General features: G+C 43.2%; 1 protein-coding gene across 7 annotated transcripts in view; it reads left to right on the forward strand.

The window, feature by feature from the left end:
* The window catches only part of RAP1GAP (RAP1 GTPase activating protein), a 1,002,066-nt gene that overhangs the window by 860,949 nt on the left and 125,149 nt on the right, over positions 1-15,968 (forward strand). For all 7 annotated transcript variants that reach the window (XM_085608997.1, XM_085609001.1, XM_085608999.1 and 4 more), the window contains 2 exons: positions 5,627-5,674; positions 6,630-6,668. In XM_085608997.1, the coding sequence (XP_085465123.1) occupies positions 5,627-5,674; positions 6,630-6,668 (87 nt within the window). The remainder of the gene's footprint in view (positions 1-5,626; positions 5,675-6,629; positions 6,669-15,968) is intronic.

Genomic DNA, 15,968 nt, shown 5'->3' on the forward strand with positions numbered 1-15,968 from the left:
CGACTCCTGCACTGACCTCCGGATCCGACGCCTGCGGAGGCCGTGCTTTCGGAAGTTCAATGAGAGGTCCCCGACACACTGCATTCCTAAAAGGTACTGTTTGCGGGTCTTCCCGCCACCGCAGCTGGCTCGCAACACTGCGGTCAACCAGAACTGTTTGGATTTGTTTGTTCACAACGCCGTGATAGCCCCGGGCGGAGCTATCGACATCAAGGAACTGTTTTTCAAGCATATTTTGATAACAAGATTTTTAAGTACTGTATTGTGGATTGTTATCGTTTTTGGTCTTGTCCTAAGTATATAAAAATATTGGATATTTTTCTAAACTGGTGTGGTGTCCTTTTGTAGTGCTTATAGTGTATTACTGTTGGTTATTTGCAAATGCTTTACACACTGCCTCTAAGATAAGCCTAACAGCTCGTGCCAAGCTACCAAGCAGTGAGCAGGGGTTATTTTAGGAGTGTAACTCCCTTATCCTGACTACAGTGGTGGTTTCTGCCCGACTTTGGCACATGTCCTAGCCGACCAAAAATCCAATTTCTAACATCCCTTGTCTCCAAGAAAATAGAGCTCTAGAGTTCAGCTTTTTTTTTTACTCTCAACTGCATGTTGTGAGAAATATCCCAACAGGAGTGTGACATGAGTTTAAAGGGCCTTGCTTTGCTGCCTGTAGAATTCTTACAGGCCCTGCCCAGTTGCCCACACAAGAATGGCTTATGTTTAAAACTAAAGGTGAATACAACAGTTGCGATATGTTTCAATGGGACGGGTATGAAATAGGCCTGCGCGTTCACAATTAAATATCTGAAGTGCCTAAGGTACACTTAGTCAAGCTGTGCTACACGAGGAGGGCAGTTTGGTGCAGGCAACAAAAGAGCTAATGGTAGGTAGAAGAGTTGCTGGAAGTTTGCGTGCTTAGTGGTAACACCTGGCAGAGTTTTTTTATAGGGAAATGGTAAGGTGGACATGGGAGTGATGATGCCTCACCTGAGGATAAGAGTGGCAAGACTGATCAGGGATGATTTGGTGATGTCCCTGACAATTGAGTGTTGCTGTCGCTGCCATTGGAAAACAAGAACATGGAAGCTTAACATATTTTCAGAAACAGATGAGGCACGAAGATTTGAACAATGTTTGAGGGGTCCTTGTGTGTCCAGACAATGTCCAGATCATGAACCACAATATTGCATGTCTAGGGTTTTTTTCTTCCGATGTCCTGGCAGCATGCTTGAGGAGCAAGCAGATCTCTGATCAGAGATTGAGATTGTTTATTGTCAACAAGACCATGGTGGTCATCTTGAACAAGCTGACCACTGGGTTTTGGGATTAATGTGGAAGCTGTTGTTGCAATCTCTGATGAAGTTTGTTGTTTACGGCAAAACACATCTCAAGACCAGAGAACATCATACTTCATTACAAGTGGCCTCTCAATTCTTACAGACTCTTAATCTGAGTTAGCAGCTTTATATGCAATACGACATCCATGGCAACTGAGCAGATCTGGTGTCTTTCACCCAGAGAATGTACGTGATGAACGCAGGTGACGTTTTTGGGCATAGAATCAGAGAAAAAGGAAAATTGGCCTTTGAGAAACGGGTCTAGAATTGCCATTCCGCCTGGTAAGTCCTCATTTGTAAGGGAACACTCAAAGTCCTACTCAAAAACCTGATAACTACACCACCTGGAGTTACCGATGCCCCTGCATTGGTAAATCCTAGAGTAAAGTATCTATCCAAACTCTAGGACACTCAGAATGAGGCCCTTAACACTTTGCCTCATTCACTGAAGATGGAATGCTATGCTTTGCTCCAGATGCTGTGATAGACAAGCCTTCATTACTGGTAGACTGATGTAGAGTAGGAAAGAGGGATATTTCAGCTGGTTGAGTAATCCCTATCTCTGGTGACACAGAGACCACACATGGAAGCATGCAGTGAGTTAAAAGAAAATCTAGTGTAGAAAAAGGATGAAGTTGTGGCATTCATTTACTTTTTCACAAAAATGTACTCTTTTTTACCATTTGGCTGCAACGGAGTGTTGCACAAAATAAATTAATAATGCTAAAGAAGATAAAAATAATTTGAGTAAAGAGGCAACCGTCTCATACACCTCCTTCCTCCGACCCGACCCGACACAAAAAAATAATAGCCCATCTCTTGTTCAAGCAGGAAAACAAGTAAATGCAGAAGAACTAGTATAGACAGCTTATCCCACCCTACCCCACCTCCGGCATTGCATCCTAGCAACAGCACATAACAGTGCATGTACCCTCTGAGGGAAGAAACATAGCAATTGCAATGTAATTTATTTAAAGAAAAGCAGACTTTAAGCTTTGCCTAGATTTTAGAAAAGAAGAAAATAAACGTCAAGCTTGAAGCTTGAAGAAGACTAATGGACATGATTGATGAGAAGCCGGTGCTTACACAATAGGATCTGGAAAACTGGCTGGATATCTTGCTAAGGGGGTATATGTGGGTATTCCTGACATCTGTGGATCAATTTCTAGGGGGCTACAGGAGCAGTGGTCCTCAAAATGGAGGCAAAGAAAGGATGAGAGAAAAGGTGTAAGATTCTTAGTTGGAGACATCTTCTAACACAGAGGTGTTGGGGAAGTCCAGTTAGGAAATGATCAGGTCAATGTTCGCATAGATATTCATCAGGTCCTTCAGAAGATCTAAGACAATGGAGTCAAAAAGGGAAATCTCAGGACTGCACAGTGATGCTGTGGAATGGCAAATAAAATGATGCTGCCTCTTAGGTTGGGCAAAATGGCTCATAGAGAAAAAGGTGGCCTTGCGGATTCGGGCACCCCTGATATATGCCCTATGAAGTGAAAAAGAGACTACTTAAACTTGAGTGTGAAGGATTCAGGAACACTTTTTTTGCCATGTGATAGTAGGAAATTGAAAGAATATGATAAGTAGGAGTGATCCAAAATACCTACAGGCTTCAGGTGAGGCTGGGTACAGAATAGAATACAACCATGTGGAAGATAGCAGAGCTGTCAGCCTGAAGATATCAATGTCCTGTACTCAAGCCATGACGGGGTGAGATGAGTCCAGTTGTTACCTAGGCTGAATGATTTGCAATGGAGATTCAGATGGTCGAATCGCATATTAATAAATCTAGGAGAGAATAAACAGAAAATAAAATAACTGGTCCCTACATGAGATATGGGCTTGAAGACTCAAGGTCAAAAAAAAATTGATGATATTAACAGGACGGGTAACTAGATAAACATGGAAATGGCAAGCACAATAACGCAGATATAATGATCAATACACAGTATTTTAAATACTCATAGTTCAGGGAAGATGGCATGCAGCATTCCTATATATTCATAGATTAAAGTGTATTTGATGAAAGAGTGGTGTAGTTGTGTGTTGGGGTATACCTATGGCTTGATTACGAGTCCCATGCAAAGTCTGATGGGAATAAGATTTTTTCTTCCTTTAGTTCCGGAAAAAGGAAAGAAAATATAGAAAATGGATTGTCGCTTCCTTACACTGATAGTTGTCTAAACATGTGCATTCCAAAATGATCTTACCTCATTCCCCATATTTACAGTTACTGGTAACAAATAGAAATCGGATCTAGCAATTGTATATTATTTTTTCTCCATTGGGTTAGCGTCCTCAAGAAACAATGCCATCTCCGCGTGCAGACTTAATGGAAGCTATGGCGGTATGTGGGTTTGAGAGAGCTACGTCGCCCTTATGGGAAGATCCTGTTGTCCTCAATCTTTACAGAACTAATAGCTTATGGACAACTGGGAGTGAAGTAATGAACCTCTAGTATGCTGGCAAAACCAGTTGGGTGTGATGAAATGTTAGGATTTCTCAATAGGACCTTGGTATATTTCTCTATTTATTTCTTTAATTTGTTTGGTGTTTTGTGAGTGTCACTCCTATGGTCAGTCAATCAATCAGGGATTTATAGAGCACACTACTCACACATGAGGGTCTCAAGGCGCTGGGGGCAGCAGCTGCTTCATAGGTGCTTCATTTGGGCCTGGTTCACGAAGCCTTTGTCTGTGAATGAGCATGCCTTGCTCCTGAACGTCAATGCTAAAGCATTTTGGAGGCAGGTGTAGGACACACATATTTACAAATAGAGATTTATAATTGATACCTGGACGATTGAGGGTGAATCCTAGGGTAATGGCAATTCATGGTGGTGCCTTGTTACCCATGGAAGTGAACGTTAGCATCACGGCTGCGCAAAATAAGGGACTCATTCTTATTGCCCCATTATTTGTTGCAGCAATATCACACCTGGTGGGACTGATACCGTTCGCTGCAGCATTTACTGGGTGTAATTTAACCACATCATTCTGAGTTATGTTCCTTAAAATGGGACATTACCATACAGCGTATTATCATTCATTCTGATGCTTCAAACTTGAAACATTGCTCTCCCCCCCACACAAATATTGCAAGATTTACTTTGCGAAAATTGTCGGGGGGGAAACCTGCTATCCGTACATAATGGATCATGACAATAATAGGGCCGTTAGTGTTGTTTACCTTCTGGTGGGTAATCAACCAACCTATCAGGTGAGCTGCGGCTCTGGAAATCCTTCCCCACTCTGGATGACTGCCTGCAAAGTTTAGAGATACTTGGCAGGGACCCATGTGCCCTTCAGTGTACCTGCAAGGGAGGCAGATGCACCGAAGACAACGATGAATGCAGAGCAGGTGCCATGTTTGTTTCTCCTGCTTGACTGTTTCTTGGGTTTATATTCCTGTTTCCTTCATTGAATGCACATCACTAAGCGTTTACTAAGTACATCAGCAGTATAAAAGTCATGCTGTATCATTCTTGGCCTTAATGTGACCCAGAATCCTGTGAAACTCTCTCAGGTCCATCTGTGTTCCAGTGACTTTTGATCTGAAGATGACCCTGAAAATCAATATTAGGGTTGAAACGTCATTGACACCATAGAAGACAGACTGGATCTGGACCCATTTGATGAGAACCATAGCTGTGTGTCTCCCATTTGCAAATCCAGCTTGAATTACAGTACTTAAGTCGTTTGTTGCTGTACATAAACACATATATTCAATTTGACTTATTCCTCTCAGTGTAATTTAAATGTTTTTTGCTTATTAAATATTTGCACATGTCGCTTGGTCTCGTGAGTAACACATATTGTCTTGAGTCTAAAGCATTTGCCCATAAATATTTCATATATTATGTGTGAATGACACCATAGTGAAGCACATGCTTTGTATATCCTCCATGAAAAGAGAGACATAAACCTTAGACCTTGAAAATCAAAGGCATCACACAATAGCATGGATTCTCCTGGCATCTAAAATGTATCTCCTTGGGTTTAAAGCACAAAAGCATTCATCATATTGGATTTGGTAATGCTGGTAATGTTTCTTTCAAGGAATCTATTCATCATGAGGTGTCCAACAGACATAAGAAGGAGGAGAGGCTGCACAATTTAGAAAGTACAATCAGTGTAGAAGAGGAGTATATTGCCTGCAGTCCCTCTCTTACTTCAGTGTAATAAGAGTGCATAGTCCTTAAAATACTCCCAGTTATAGGATTATTGTCTCTTCTATGCCCATCAGGCCCCCTGGCCAGCAGTCGTTTGACTTTTGCTTTCTCTTTCCAGGGCTGCAGAATGGACGAACAGCGGTGTTCCCTTCCGCCCCCTTTGAAGGTTTGTGCTACATATTGTGGGAGTTACAACAAGCCTGCTTACTCTTTCTCACCCTCAAGGCTTACTGTACACTTTATGACCATCCTTCTAGTCACAGCCTGGCACCAAAATGTTTACCCTTTCCACTCTGTATTTTCTTGGATGTACTCCTTGTTTGTCACCCATCTTGAGCCCTACTGATTTACTCTCCTGGATTGTATTTTCCCTGTTATGCTGCGCCTTTTGTCATGACATGGTTCCTTGGGTACATTTGCTTTGCACCTACCATCAAACCACTTTTTTGCTGTCAACGTCTATCACATGTCAATACCTCACCTGTTAACTCTTACATCCTTCTTAATGTATCTGTGATGCGCTTTTTCTTGTGGCTGGGAATCCCCGCTAGAAGAACCTTCTTGTGTTTCTGATCATTTGATCTCTTTGCCCTACCAAACACGCTAAGGTAGTGCAGCCTATAGTGATTTTCTCCTGATAAGTCCGGGCCTTAAAGACCTGGGAGGACTTGGTGAACACTCTAGTTCCTATCACGTCAGAGGAAACTTCTATCAGCTACTTCTACCCAGTCCTGCTGAGGGGCACCAGCGGGTCTGAAATATCCCTGGCTCTTCCGCTAGACCTGGGGTGCTCTGCTCAGAGACTCCTGGTCTAGGTAAACATTTCTAATCCACGCCACATGTGGCTTTTCTTTTCCATGACCTTCCTTCCTGCCAAACCAGTGACATTCAATTGACACTGCACAGTAGATACCATATAGTAGTGTGTGCTGGTCCTAAAGTATTTTAATAATGCACGCGTTAATGTAATTACTATGCAAGTAGGTATGAACATCACTCAAATGTAATAGTGTTGGACAATCAATGGTCTTCTATGTTTAAATGGAAATGAAAACTGTTTAGAGTGCAATTGACTCAATCCATATTCTGAAATGACTGACTGCCTTTCCTTGCTTTCACAGACGGAAGAAGACTATATTCCCTATCCCAGCGTCCACGAGGTAGGATCTCTCATACTAATTGTTCTAGGCATGGCGGCTGCTTCCAAGTGTTGTATGAATGAGGCTAATGGATGGGACCTCCTAAACATGGAAAAAACCTAAGCATTATTTGATTGTTAAAAAATACTACTTCTTTCTTCCCTAGATTTAGAAATGTTCTCTTGTATTGTTTTTAATTCAAAATCCCATGAAATGTGTATTTGATTATTTAAGTCTGATGCTACTTTACTGTAATATATTGTCATTGTTGGAAGACAGTATTAAAACTGATTATGCAAATAGAGAGGAGGATGGCGAGAAAGTGGGTGTGCAAAGGAGGGGGCAACATGGTGCAAAGAACCAATTAATACTATTGATTCCCAACTGGTTACAGTAGTGTTGCCACATCTAGTAAAATACAATCAAAATGTCCCTTTATAAGAAGCCCAAACCAGGAGCAAAGCCTAAAATGGATTCTATACTGAAACTGAGGATATGAACATCATCGACAAAATATCGAAGACCAAAATATTGAAAGTTGAGTACGTATAGAGGAAGTTTAGATTTACTATTCCTAACTCCAAATCTGTGTATCTTACAGATATATATATATATCGCCAAGGTACATATATGTGGCGTTAGGTATAGAAAATCTAGACTTACCTTCTTATATTTTGGATTTGATATTTTGTTCTCAATGTTCTTATACCTCGATATTCGATCTTCTATATTCAGGGCGCACACCTCAAAAACACGAAAAGTTGAACAAGTTGCAATACAAGCTGTACAGCAACATAAGCTAATCAGTTACTTTAAAATGTTACAAATGAAAATTCAAAGATAAAAAATGCAAATGGCAGTAGGTCCCAAAACGACGAAAATGAAGAAAGCTGATGTTCCGCGTGCATTTACCACACTGCTAACAAAGACCTTGGACCTTGGCCACCTACTTAGTGGAAAGAAGCCCTTTTATGACTGATGGTGAACCCAGTGCTAATGTGATTTACAAAGGCAATAGTCCTCATCTTTGGGACCTACTGGCTTTGACAGTGGTTTTTAGCCATGCTGTGATCAGCCAATGATAGCAATAAGTTGGGTGCAGTGAGCCCCCTAATCCACCTGGTGCCAGCTACTACATCCGCTACTCTAATGATAGCTACCCCTTGTTTGGGAAAGGAAATATATTTGTTTTTCTTAAACCAAATTGGCAAATGTGATGAATAGCTATTTGATACTGATGTGGATCACTGCCCAGATTCTCACAAATGGAAGAGAGCCAAATTCAACAAAACCATGTACATGTGCATGTTGAGTTCTTGGAATGTACGGATTTATAAGACGGCATGATCTTTAAAGAATGTATTTCTGAACACAATACTGAGCTACTTGAGCAGAAGTACGGAGGTTTACTACCTGAATCAGTCAACAACATTAATTGATTAAGAAACCGTACTTTCATGCTTCAGCTCAATTAGTTTACTACAATGATCCGAGCTGACCATAAACTAGGGCTTAATTTGAGCAGGTGGTTTCCGATGCTCGGCACCTGCACTCAGTTGTCAACACCGGTGCTTGTGACAGTCTACCATAAAGTTGCGCTGTCTGTTTAATTTAAAGATGACCACATCAACAGTTAATTATTAATTCAATATACATTAAAAATGACAATTACCTGCTGCCCATTCCATTCCATTCTTATAGCTTTGGGTTTAAATTAGTCCTAATTGTCACACTTGTAGGAGTGTGATGGTTAGTAGTTGTGTTGTTACTATCATTGGCAGCATGGCAGGGTCAATGTGTGGTGCCAGCTGCAGTGACCTCCTGAGGAGAGCCCTGGCACTTATTTTTTTTTAATCATTAAGCACTGCCATAAACTATGTGGTAGGAACAGACAATACAAAAGCCTGTGTGTGATTTGAGATTTATCTGAGATGAAGGGATTAGTGATAGAGTTGAGATTGCTGAAAAAGTGGCAGCTGCTCTCAGCCTATGGCTGTCTTGTTCTCATTCTCAATTATGGGCGAATGGAGAAACTGTGCACTTTCAGAGACACTGTGCACACACAGCGGCATTTACTTGGGGGTGGGGGTGAGGGAGGGAGTGGGCAGCAAAAGTTGCCTAGCACATTTTTGGTGTTCTATTCCATAATGGCAAACTCTACATCAGGCCCCTATTCTCTTTAAAAGGCTTCAGTGTGACCGTGCATTGCGGTCATCATGTGTGAGTGCTGTGAGGTACTGTATCTCAGTTGAACCTTTCTTCCACCTCCTGGGTTTAGCCTTAACTAATTGCTTTCTCTACCATTAGCGAGTCATGTGTTAAAAGGAAGTAACTAGATTAGATAATTTTGTAGGGCCAGTGACACATTTGCAAATATGGTAGAATACACAATGGATTGTTCCAGTAATCACCTACTGTCCCAGGATCCATAGAAGGGGCTTAACATCCTTCTGCTTTTATTCCCCATTTCTGTGAAGAACACGCTCAGTTCACATAGTCAGAGCTGGAACACCATGCCGGAACATGCAATAAGGTTGGCAGTTCTCTGGGGTGAGCAGACAGGACTTAGCAGTAGATGTGATCTAATGGGTTGATTTTAGCCAGGCAACTATAAGAATTGATGTACGATCCTGACTTTAGCAAAATATGCTAATATTAAACACTGACCAGAGCTCTTAACACGGTGCATTTGATAAAGAGACCAGTCCTTGAGCCTTGCCATCAGTTTGGTGTAGGTTGCAAGTTGGGGACTGTGGAACCAGGAGGTGTGGTATTTAATTTCTGTCCTCTCCATGTGACCACATTTTGCATTCTTGGGCAGTCACTTTAGACCATTTTCTTCTCAATGATTTACAAAGATTGGAAGCACTTGGAATCAGGCTGAATGCTGGTAATAACTTGGGGCACCAGTAGCCCAGCTTCAGTGCCTTCATCAGGGCTTCTGCGTGTGGAAGCTATGCAGACGACACAGAGACCTCCGCCAGGCCAGTGGAGCACATCCCTCCGCTAGCGATGTGGAATGGAGTACAGCCCACCATACACTAAATAAGGATCTTACACTCCAGGGCTACCTGCCCCTTAACTAAATCTGTCTAATTTAAAGGCTTCAGGGTGGCCTCCTGCTGGTTCGAGGGCGCTGCCCTACATGTTCAGGACCGTTTCCCAGCAGGTGTTCACATTCCTTTCTATTAACCACTCAGAAGGTAGACGTGTTCCCTAAAGAAGCCTCTGCAGGACAACTCCCGTGTACCGCTTATTTCTCCCAATATCTGTTTATTAATCCCTCTATATGCCAGATGGCTCCAGGCTGCTGGGACTGGGGAACAGGCCAGGGGAATGAGTCACAAATACGGCTGACTGAACGCCACACAGCTCTCTATCTTTCCTTGTTCATTCATCAAGTTGTTGCAAAGTTTTGGGATCTGGCATCAAAGGCGTGACCACTGCCACGTTCTCTCTTGATCCTGGGAATACAGAGATGAAAATAAAGTGTAGAGTATAGGAAGTGACCCAGAGTAAGTGTTGCTAGAGTCTTTAAAACCCCTGTTTCTCCGGTCCATTGAAGATATTGTAGTTTGGAGAGAGGTTTGTGAAAGCTACTCATTGCTTGATAGCCAGCCTGTGAGGCTTGAGACACCTGACTGAGACATGATCACAATTTCACAAGTTTGTGATGAGACTGAGAGGGAACTTTTGAAACCACTGATGAGATTCCAGGGCAAAACTTGTTAGGCCAAATCAAGGATGTGACTGTACCCAATCACTGAATGAATAACCGAAGTGACTGTGAAGACATGCCGGCCGGAATGGTCCGCTCACCAGAGATCTTCATCTCAGAGTCAGTGCCGGGGCATCCCGTCCAGCAGCTCAAAGCTTGTTTTAGAAACTCCTGGTGGGCCTCTAGGAGCAGATGAACCTGTCTTTTTATAGGTTCTCACATGTTCCTCTATCTGCAGTATCTTGTGCCGAGTAAAAAGCAGAACATTTGGTATCCCTCATCAGTTAGGTTGAGGACATGGGACAGATACCACAAATATGGGACCTTCCTGTCAAAATCAGGAGACCCTATCACACCTTTGACATCACGCGGTTCACATCACATGGTTGACCACTCTCCCCACCTTTAGCCCTTCAACAGCCTCCTATTTAAAGCTGAAGGGCTCAGGGAAAGGGTAATGGGTGCAAACCAGAGGGCATGAGCAGGCCTGGTGCTGTTTTTTTACTTCCTTCTGAGAGAAGAGTGGCATGTGCAGTGTCATGGTTGCCAAAGGGAAGGAGCTGCTACTACTAAACATGGCCACCCCTAACTTGACATCCTTGTGTTTGAAAAGAGGCCAAAAATTAAAGTCCCACAGGCCTTAAAAAATATTTAAACGTACACTATAAGCAGAGTCTGTCTGATAAATGCCCCAGTAATGAACACAGTTTACATGGAGACAGCAAGGCTTGCAGGATTGTTGTTTCAGTGAGAGTTTAAACATTTGGCAGACAGCTTAAGGAATTTGGGGGGCCTAGGCCAAACATATTTTAGGGGCCCTGTTGGTAACAGTTTTGAATTCATGATCCAATTTCAGCTCTATCATGTAGTCTTTGGTCAGGTCACTGACAGGCACACTCGTCCAAATTCTAAATGTGTTTACATCTAATATTCAGGTATAGTGATGTGTGTTTTCAATATTGTAACACATCAGCAGCTCACTAATATTGCTGTAAATAATCTCTGTGACACCCTCCCATTTCTCATATGTGAGGTCCTGTTTTGATCTAAAAGAATCCTTTTTGTGTGGATAGTGCATTAAACATAAACTTAATATTCCTCTGCAAAATGTCTGTAATAGACTCACATATCTCCCACATTAAGACTAAATTAAAGAAAAAACAGTATTTAAAACACTATATTTAGTAATTATTAAAGGTCATCAGGCCTAGACTCTCTGCAGAAAAGAGCAGGCTCTATCAGGGGGCCCCCTGCAAGGCTGGGGCCCTGGACCAGAGCCCACTTTGCCCATGCCTTAACACATCTGTGCTCTAGCTGAAAGTACAGGAGGTGAGCAGGGCTGGAACATCCTCCATTTGCTTTTGGGAATTTACTGCTTTTTAACTCCCTTTAGTGTAGCGCTTTCGTGGCAGTGCTAAGCATTGTTGCCAGACTTATCAACGCGTTTTGCTTTTGGAAAAAAAGGTCATGGCTTGTTCTGATTGGCTGCAGTGGCACGTCATGTCTGGTGCGTCATCGGACCTGAAGTGCATTCCTCTAGGTTTCTAAGGGTAGAGAACTGGAAAGAAAGGAAAGAATCAGTTCAAAGGCCGTGACTCGCTGGGGGCATCTATTGCAAATATTGTTCTAAGCAGAATCGCTACCAAGATGGAGTTTGGAAAAAAGGGATTGTGGATTAATTCCCTCATTCGTAGACTCGAGAGATTGCGATTCTGGGTTCAATTTACCTGTTGCTGGAGGAAGTACCGGAGCCTCTTTACATCCTTGGATGGAGGGACTGAGTGAATGAATGAATGGTATATTTACATAGCACCACACTCCTCTATGCGTGCGTACTAGCTGTATTCCTTTGTCATATGGTAATGGTTTATGTCCATCAAACAAAAGCAAATCTTAGAAATGTATATAAAAAACTCAAGCTGAGGCAGACAGCATAGAGACAATAATATGAATGAAGAGGAATTGGGCTGAGTATGCATCTTAAGAGAGAGGGGACAAAAGGCATTTGTGGAAGATTTGCTCAGCTGCAATAATGGAGCCAATAACTGCTCTGTCAACACAAAGCGTACAGGCCACGCGAGCACAGATGTTCCCTTACAGTGTATGCTTTTTTCTGAAACACTTCCTGCATAGCCAACATATCTCCACCACACTTCAGTCCTTGAGCAGCATGGCTCTAAATGCACCTGTCAGCTGGCCCCTATGTAAATGCAGCTTTGAGACCATCGGGCCCCCCTCCTGCAGAAGAGCCGACACCCCTTTTGCATTACCAGGGCCGGCTTTAGCACCGGTGGCGTCCTGTGCAACAATCACTTTTGGTGCCCCCCCACATGTCCCATGACCACTTCATTGGATTCTCTCACTACCACCTGCAAAAGTGCCCCTCATCTCTCCTATCATAAGATATTGCTAAACACAGCGCACCCCTGAGGTCACAGCGCCCCCTTCCACAGGTCAGCGCCCAGTGCGGCAGCACCTGTCGCACTGCCCTAAAGCCGGCCCTGTGCATTACCTGGTTTAGTCTTTATACCACAATGATAATACGGATTTTAACACAAGATTCACTTATTGTGTGCCGTTAAACATAATAAGCGCGTGCGGGCAGTGTTAGTGCAGTAATTCCGCTCAATGCTATTTTGCTCTTTTGTTGCTCTTTTATCACTAGTCTGAGGCTTCTAAGCTGTGTTGCCTTCCCCTACCTTCCCCCCCTTACCTTGAATATCCAATATCATAATTCTCATCATCAGCTTATTAAATATTAAATCCCATGAGGGCTTCATTTGCTTAGGACTGTTAGGCAAATCTCAAAGGAATCAGAACCGGTAAACTTTTAACATTTTTTGAAAGGACAAACAAAGGCCAATAGTAACTCAATGGTTTGTGGCATGTTTAGCTGTAGGTCACATGCTGTGCACATTCCTGCCATCTAATGTTAGACTTGGAGTACTACAAGTTGATTTGCTTCAAAGAAGGAGTTTTGGTTTAGAGGTGACTTCTGGTACCTCACCTGAGACCCATAATGCACCAGGACACAGACGCCAGCTTAGGTTTTGTTTATATCATTGGGTTCAGAGGTGCTTTAATTGCTCCATTACAGTTGCGCACTGAAGAAAGCTTTTGACGCAGGAGAAGTGGAATAACAAGAACTTCCTTCCACTGCATCCGGCAGAAATGAAATAACACTGACTGCTTTGCGATCCTGCAATTCAAACAACCAGGACCAGGTTGAATAAGAATGACTCATTGCCAAAATCGCGGTCGGCATGGCTCGCGGGTGGGTGGGGGTCGTGGGGGTTGAGGTCTGGGTTTCGCGTGGGGTGAGGGTTTCGGAAATAAAATAAAAAAAATTAAACTTACCTTGAGGCCGGGTCCCGCATCTTGTCTTCTCCTGCTCTCCTGCCTCCGACAGGAACAGAAAGCAGGCAGCCAGGCTGCCACCACTAAGCCAATCACAACGCTGCAATGCAGCGGTGTGGTTGGTCAGAGCGCCGTGACACAGCGCTCAGCCAAGAGCTAGAGGGGTGGGCATGTTCTCCATGCAGGCTGTAATTCAGCCTGCATGGAGAGGGGGAAAGTGAGCATTACTGGTTTGGGCAGCCCGAGAGGGCCGATCAAACAGTCACTTGGCACTTTAGGAGTGGGCTAACCACTCTTCCCCTACCCTACTCGGAGAGCAGAGCAGCCCCACCCACCCGCCCTCTGTAAAGCAGCAGGTCACAAACATAAAATGACAATAACTCTGAGTTATTTTATGTTTCTCACTCCTTAAAAGCAGTGGGGCGATGCTCCTCCACCATAGCGGAGGAGCCCTCCCTGCATTGCGGGGAAGTGAATGGCAAATACTCCGTTTTTAGGTTTGCCTCTCTTGTAACAGCATGCTTCTGTGGTCAGATCAATATTGACTCTGTAACCTCTGCCTATTTAGTGACCACAACACAGCCGTCTGTTCATCATGTATTGCCTTTCTATCCAAGTAAGCTATTTGGTACTACGGGACCGGAAGTGGCAGATTGTGCGAGGTTGCAGCGCTAGGACTCTCTGAGTCCCTGTCTGACGCAGTGGTCGAGGACCTCACGGGCTTTGAGTCCAATGACGATATGGGAAACCTCTCCGACACTCGAGAGATCCGACGGGAGCACAGCCCTCACAATATAGCCATTGAAATGTCCAACTCCAGAAAGGCAGAATCTTCAGGACGCCCAATGAAACCCAAGCCCAGGACCATACCTTGGGTTTCGGGGCTCGACACCGAAGACCATTCGTATTACCCCTGGCCTCAAAAAGACACAATAACTACGCACAACTCTCGAGTGAAGACCATTTTTGAAAATTATGGTTTGTTTGCAAAGTACTTTTACTGAGAAGTTTTGGTCGAATCAGGATTACTATTAGTTCATACATTTCACACTTTCACAATTGTTTTGCGCACATATTTTGGCAGGGTAAACCAGGTAGAATTTGTGGGAGAAAATACCACAAAATTCCGAGTTCTGCAGCTTAAAAAGGTGGGAAAAAGCATGCCGCTTTACCCGCCACGCCGACTCAAGAGTCGCGGTATGGAAATTGGAATGGAAAGGTCATATTCCACCTGCTAAATATCACATTATCCTGTGACTGTGTTTACCACGCCCATTATACCCTTTCTAATAAAATGAGCCACAGAGAATGAGGCTCACTATATTGAGCTCTAGATGAAAGGGCTGTATGACAGAATGTTGAGGACAAAAACATTATGGGACCAAAATAAGAAACAGGGCTAAATATCAAGGACTACATGTTGAGACAGTAAGTGCATATAGGTGAGTATAGATTTACTATTCTTATCTCCATATTTACGCCTAGGGCCGGCATTTGCACTAGTAGCGCCCGGTGTAACAATCTTTGTTGGCACCCCCATCTTTGTTGCCCCTCATCTCTCCACAGCCCTTATCACATGCATTACATTTGTTTTATAGCGCAACTGATATCAGTATAGGGTGTCAGACCACTTTACATCACACACACATTATATAGAGCCAGTGAATCGTTTGTCTGTAAATGAGTCCATAGGAAATGCCACATAAGACAATGAATACCACAAGGTGTGGGAGTCACAGATACCAGTAGGCAGTATATTTTAAGAGCTTTAGGTCCGGAGAAGCAAAAATTCCGGATTTAAAACATACCACAGTGATTGACTTTACCCTTTTTAGCAACATTAGGATTATGAAAGACTGGGGGGGGGCAGCTTTCTAACTGATACCAAGCAGCTTGCATGCAGCTCTTTGATGACCGTTCACAGCTCAATGTGCTATATTAGACCTGTTATTTATGAATGGTAAATGATCTCTGTGACAAAAGCAGTAACCTACTGAGCTAGCCACATAGAATACAGTACGGTGATTTGCGTTGTACACGTTCTTTGCAGCAGGCATATATACCTTATGTGCTACTTTATCATGAGTGGAAACTGCCACCAAACAAAACTCGTTCTCTCTCCAGCAGGAACATTAGTCACCAGTTATCTTGACATTTTTATTGTTGCCTCGAAAACTGCAGGACGTATAAGAAACTCTGCTGCAGGTGCTTTTTAAATCTGTGTTATTTCTAAGCACAGCGCCCCA

The sequence above is a fragment of the Triturus cristatus genome, chromosome 1_2 (assembly GCF_964204655.1).
Source record: "Triturus cristatus chromosome 1_2, aTriCri1.1, whole genome shotgun sequence".
Classification (NCBI taxonomy): Eukaryota; Metazoa; Chordata; class Amphibia; order Caudata; family Salamandridae; genus Triturus; species Triturus cristatus.